At 67.6% G+C, this 6284-nt stretch overlaps 1 protein-coding gene across 1 annotated transcript in view; it reads left to right on the top strand.

Annotated features, from left to right (window-relative positions):
- Positions 1–928: 928 nt before the first annotated feature.
- The window catches only part of TMEM240 (transmembrane protein 240), a 5921-nt gene continuing 565 nt past the window's right edge, over positions 929–6284 (top strand). The window contains exons 1-3 of the mRNA XM_030327046.1: positions 929–1022; positions 1382–1488; positions 5791–5999. Of these exons, the coding sequence (XP_030182906.1) occupies positions 966–1022; positions 1382–1488; positions 5791–5999 (373 nt within the window). The 5' untranslated portion in view covers positions 929–965. The remainder of the gene's footprint in view (positions 1023–1381; positions 1489–5790; positions 6000–6284) is intronic.

The raw sequence follows: 6284 nt of genomic DNA, 5'->3' as shown, positions 1-6284 counted from the left end.
TGCTGGAAGAATGGAGCCCTCCCTGTGGCACCTCCTGGGGCTGAGATGTCCCCAAGAAGCCTTATTTCCTCGTGATCCTCCTGACCCCCATATCTGTGGAAGACCTCAGGTCACCATGGGGAGGTGGTAGGGGCTCCCACACCGGCAGTGCCCTTCTGGGGGCTGTGGGTGCGGCCTTGGCGCAGGGACTCTCTCCCGGACCCCCAGCATCCCCGGGCACTCTGAGCAGAGCCACAGACACTGGCCTGGGTTTTCGAGGTGCCCAGTCCCGGTGCCTGGTGCAGACTCCTCAGGGAAGATGGGCCTGAGGCTGGCCCTGCCGCCACTGTGGGGCACCCTTTGGTCTTTGCTGGGCCATGTGGCCATGGCTTTGGAGTGACCTCCCTGGCAGCTCCCCAGCGGCCCTGCAGGGCGGGCGCTCCACCAAAGGCAGGTACTTGCTGGAGGAAGCCGGGTGCCAACCAACCTGCCTGCGGCCCCGCGACCCGGGAGGAGGGGTCTTCAGTTGAGCGCCAGGGCGGAGGGTCCGGGAGGGCGCAGGGCCCTCCCCAGGAACGACCGGTCCGGTCGGGACTGGCCAGACGGGGACGAGATCCCGCCCTGCGGTCCCCGGGGAGGGGTCCGGCCGACGGCGCGGGGCGGGGCGGGGCGGGCGGGCGGCGCGGCCCCTCCCGGGAGGCGGGCGCGGAGGGCGGGCAGGCAGCGGAGGCCGGAGCGGCGCCGAGCGCGCGGAGGGAGGAGGCCGAGGGCGGAGCGGAGCGCGCGGGCGCGGCGAGCGCGGCGGCCGGGCGGCCGAGCGACCCCGGGAGCGGCCGCGTCCCCTGCCCGCCCCGCCCCGCGCCTCCTCCCCGGCGGGTGCGCGGCGGGCTGACCTCTGCGGAGGCGGCGGGGGCCCAGCATCGGGCCGGGGCCGGGGGGGCGCCGGGGCCGGGGGGCGGCGCTCCGGCCCGGCCCGGCCCCGCCCGATGTCCATGAGCGCGAACACCATGATCTTCATGATTCTGGGGGCGTCGATCGTGATGGTGAGCGGAGGGGCTTCCCGTGCGCCCGCGCCCGCCTCCCGCGCCCGCGCGCCGCCTCCCCCACCTCCCGCGCCTTGTTTACCGGCCCGCGCGGCCTGCGCTCCCCTCCCGGGCTGCCCCGCGCTCCCCATCCCCGGCCTGCGCTCCCCATCCCGGGCTGCACCGAGCTCCCCCTTCCCGGCCTGCGCTCCCCATCCCGACTGCCCTGAGCTCCCCGATTCTGGGGCTCCCCCGGGCACCCCTACCCCTGGCCTGCGCTCCCCCACCCTCAGCGCGCCGCACCCCTGTCCCCCAACCCCCGCCCCGGGGCCCCGGCCAGGCCCCGCTCCTCGGCGCTGACCGGTCATGGGCTCTTCCAGGCCATCGCGTGCTTGATGGACATGAACGCACTGCTGGACCGATTCCACAACTACATCCTCCCGCACCTGCGGGGCGAGGACCGCGTCTGCCACTGCAACTGTGGCCGGTGAGTCCGCGCCCGGTTGGGCACACGCGTGATCACACATGTGCGGCGGCGGCGGCGGCAGGGCCCACTGGGGCGCAGGCGAGCCCCAAGCGGGCCTGGCTTGGCTGCAGGACTGCGCTAGGCCCGCGGGGGGAAGGACTAACCAGCCTCCGCCGGGCACCTGGGGATTGGCCAATCGCTTTCCAGCAGGGGGAGCATGCCCGGGTAGTCAGGACCCCCTCCCAAAATGCCTTTAGAGAAAGGGCCTGTGCCAGGGCGATGAGCGGAATGGGCCCTGGGCCTCCGGGTCCAGGGCCTGGAAGCCAGGAGGGCGACAGTCCAGTCCTGTGTGTCAGGAAGGATCCTGCGCACGGCCGTGCCCACAGAGTACACCATCCTCCCCGGGCCCTGCACTAATGTTCGTGAACTTTCCTGCGAGCCAGGTACGGGGAAGTGCAGAAGGTCAAGGTGGGCAGACCATCTGGTCCCACCCTCTCCTTAAACAGAGGGGGGACTGGGGGAGAGCTGGGTGTGGCTTGCTCAAGGTCATTCAGAGAGGGATGGGAGAGCCCAGGCCCCCACATCCACCGTGTGAACGCCCCCATTCTGTGCACATGTAGTAACGGAGTCTTCCTGGCCATGCATGTTTGTACGTCCATGTACAAAATAAACATCTTCTCATGAGACGCGCATATGTGTACTGTCTGTGCATATACATGTGCGTACACATAGCACACGTACACATTCGCATGCACGCCATCCCCACAGGAAGCCCTCTTGCCGGGGCCAAAAAAAGCAGAAAGATGCTCTGGTGGGTAGAGACTCGCCCAAGGTCACACAGCTAGTAAGGGACGAGGGGCGTGGGCCCAGACGCTGTGTTCCTCACCCTTGTCCTGTACTTCTGTTCCACGGACATGTGTGCGCACACAGTGGGTGTGGGGGGTTGTGTAAGAGAGGGTAGTTTCATGCCTCACTAAGCATGCCACGTGCCCGTGGGTGCAGACCAGTGTGTGGAAAGCAGAACACAGACGTCCAGGAAGGTAGAGAGGGGCGTGCAAATGACCCCCACGTGTGCTGGCCAAGAACCGTCAGAAGCGTTTGCTGGGCGGGTGGCTACTCTTTCCCAGAGATCCCTGTGTCCCTTCCCGGTGCACGCGGCCCCAGGCTAAGGAAAGGCACAAGGTCAGCCCCGCCGCCTCCTAAGACAGCCACGGCCACGCGTGGGTATGAACCGGGGCGGTCTGGAGACCCTCCCGGTGGCTGGCAGTGTGCGCCCCGTGAGGCCCGGGCTCCGAGCTCCATAAACGTCAGGAATGCACATTTTACGTGTGTGTGGGCTATTGTGTTACGACCAGCGTGTAAGTGCCTGTGACCTCCCGCCGAGGGCCCGTCTGGGCAGACGGGCTTTGCTTTCCGAGCGTATCTGCCCAGGGTGTGTGTGCGCGTCACACGTAGCGTCCGGACTCAGGTAAAGCCAGTGCCCACGGAGGTGCGGCTGGAGCTCCTGGTCCCGTGTGTGCAGGTCAGCGTGTCTGTGGGTGCAGAAGACATGGAGAGTCACACCCGCCGCAGTTTCCGGGTGCGCATGTCCACGTGTGTGCTGTGTACACATCACCTCATACGGGATATGTAAATTCAGTGTACAGCGTGGTACGTGTGGACGCCATGTATGTGGACGCGCGGCACGTGCGGATCATACATACGGTGCGGCAAAGCAGGTGCTCCGTGTGGGCGCGGCGAACGTGTCTGCAGAGAACAGTTTTGCACGCGAGGGATCCGTGTGTAAACCGCGCACACGAGCCGCCACGGCGGACTCCCCGTGTGCAGTGAGCAGGCCGCACACCCACAGAGGATGGCTGTGTGCAAAACTGAGTGCATGCGCACGTCCATGTGATACGCACCATGCTCGTGCCCGGGCAAGCATGCACATGCACAGCGGAGCTCGTGGCCTGAACCCCCGTATACACGCCACGTCCTGTGCATGTGGCCGGCGTGTATACACAACATGCATCGGACCGCAGGCAGACACAGGCAGCATGCGTGGCCCAGACAAGACCCATGTGTGTACACATCGTGAAAACACGTGGGCACACGGGAGACCCGAGCCCCTGTCCCCAGGGGCCTGACTTGGAGGAAGGAGGAGGGCAAGGGGCAGGGAGGAACCCCAGAGGCCAGGCCAGGGCTGGGGGCACAGGTTGTGACCTCTGACCCCCTGGAGCTCCCGAGCCACCAGGGCTGGTTGGGGCCCTGGCCTCACCCTGCTCCAGGGCACCGGGGGCGTCTCTGGCTTCCGTGGCGGCTTGGTCGTCAAGCTCCCCGCCTTGGCCGGCTGCGTGTCCAGGGGCCCGAGGCAGCATGCCGAGGAAGGCCCTGCCGGGGGTCTTAGGCCCGGAAGGCTGGGTAGAGCAGAAGGCGACCGTGCCGCTCCCTGTTAACAGCCCCGGTGCAGCCTGCCCGGCCCGGTGCGTCCCAAGTGACGGGCACCTCGAGAGGGTCATGAATCTGCTCCTGGGCAACCGGCAGCGGCTGCACGTTCCGGGTGGTGATTAACAGTCTTCCGCCACTTATTGGTGACTCATGGTGGCTCCTGACAAACTGTCAACAGAGGAGCAGGGCCGTCCTTGCTGACTGACTCCGGGCTGGTGGCCCCTGCTGCTCCGTGGGGCTGTGGCCGAGGCCCCGCCACTGGGACCGCTCGGGACCTGCGGAGCGGGATGGCCTCCGGGAGTTCCCAGGAGGAGCAGGAAGGGGTGTGAGCAGAGGCCTGCCCACTGCCATCCCTGCTGGGCTGCTGCCCGGAGGAAGGCGCTGTGTGGCCGCCGCCGGTGCAGGGACATCAGCAGGGAGGGAGCAGCAGGGACCTGTGATCAGGGAAGAGCGGTGCGGTTTCTGGTTTCGAGACGGTCCCTCTGGGGGGCAGCGAATATGGCCAGTCAAGAGGTTGGGGTGGGGAACAGGGACCTGTGTTGGCTGAACACCGGCGGAGGTGCCAGTAACTGAGGGGAGGATGGGGAGGGGTTTGGGGAGGGAGGAGCTATTTTTAGGTGTGCGTTTGAGGTGTCTGTAGATCCCACGTGGAGACGCCACACAGGCAGCTAGAGCTCAGAACAGACGTGGGGGGCAGCGGGGACTTCAGGGGGGTGGGGCTGGAGAGTTGGAGACCAGCAGAGGGCCTCGAGGAGGAGGGCCACCGGGAGAGGTGGCCTCCTGGGCAGAAGGGCCCCAGAGTGGTCCCTGCACTGCCAGGCAAGAGAGAGGGCTGCAGCCGGTGAGGATGACAGGGGCCAAGGGGGGGCCCCACGGTCCCTCTCCTGGGCTCTCCTGCAGGCCGAAGCAGAGGTGGGAGTGGGGACGGGCCTGGGTCGTCCAGGGTGCTTATCTCCAGGATAGAGCTGCCTGACCCAGGACCTCGGGAGCCCCGAGGGCTTCTTGGAGGAGGAGGGAATCCAGACAGGCCCGAGGCTGGAGAGAGCCTTGTGGGGAGAGTTCAGAGTTCCGCAGAGGTAAGCAGGGCTGCAGTTCAGAGGGCTCAGCGGCCCGGGGCCTGGCCAGTTGAGGGAAGGGGGGCTGAGAAACACCGCACAGACCTTGGTAGACGATGGAACACGTGGGAGGGAGCCCCGGACAGCTGGAACATCCCAGGAGCAGCCGAGCAGGGCATAGACGTGCGGCTCCGAGGGGACACCGGCCGGCAGGAGAGCTCCCCCAGGAAAGGGGGTGGGAGATGGACACCCGGCAGAGCCCCGGGAGCCTCCCCTCCCGGCACAGAGAACTGAGGAAAGGGAGGTGCCCGCAAAGGGTGGAGAAGGAAGACCAGAGGCCCAGAGCAGGGCTGACCCACTAGGCTCTCCGCAGAGAAGGTAATGAAAGGACATAGCGAGTGGGAGGGGAGGACAAAAGAATGGACCCCTAGGAACCAGCAGGCCCCCGCATCCGGCAAGTGGGCTGTGACCCTGCCACCAGATGGGGACACCGTGACCGGGGCCTTCGCACTGGAACAGCTTGTTCACCTGCGCTGTGTTCCCGCGACCCCCGCAGGGTTGCCTCTGAGCCCCGGGGCAGGAGGAAGGAGGGTGATACGAGGCGCAGGCACATCCCTGGCCAGGCGCGGGGCTTCCCTCTGACCCCTGGCCTCGCACACTTCCACCCTCTGGGCAACCTCCGGCCGGGTGACTGGGCCCTGGGCGAGTCCGCTGGCCCCCTCCTGACCTCAGCTCCGCTCAAGGGCTGCTTCTAAGACCAGCGGGGCGAATGGGTGCCGCTTACCGCCGGGGTCGCTGCCCGCCCCGCGGGAGAGGTGCCAGCCCGCCCTGCCGCCCCCAGGCACCACATCCACTACGTAATCCCTTACGACGGGGACCAGTCGGTGGTGGACGCCTCCGAGAACTACTTCGTGACAGACAACGTCACCAAGCAGGAGATCGACCTCATGCTGGGGCTGCTGCTCGGCTTCTGCATCAGCTGGTTCCTGGTGTGGATGGACGGCGTCCTGCACTGCGCCGTGCGCGCCTGGAGGGCCGGCCGGCGCTACGGTGAGTGAGGGCGGCCCCACCCCCCCCGCGACCCCGCCTCCACCCCAACGGCCACGAGACCACGCCCACTCCGCCCTCTCCGGCTCCGCCCGACGGCGCCCCGCCCCCGACAGACCACGCCCACCGGGCCCTCCCTGGCCTCGCCCCGGCCAAGACCCCGCCCCCATCCTCTCCCTCGCCCGGCCACGCCCTCACAAGGCACCGCCCTGCCTCAGCCGCGCCCCGCCCAGGTCATACCCCCACCGCCCGGCCACGTCCTCACAAAGACCCCTCCCCTCTCTCACC

This window comes from Lynx canadensis, chromosome C1 (assembly GCF_007474595.2).
Source record: "Lynx canadensis isolate LIC74 chromosome C1, mLynCan4.pri.v2, whole genome shotgun sequence".
NCBI classification, from domain to species: Eukaryota; Metazoa; Chordata; class Mammalia; order Carnivora; family Felidae; genus Lynx; species Lynx canadensis.
Note: the sequence above shows the minus strand (reverse complement) of the source record. Positions and strands in the feature narration are given on the sequence as shown.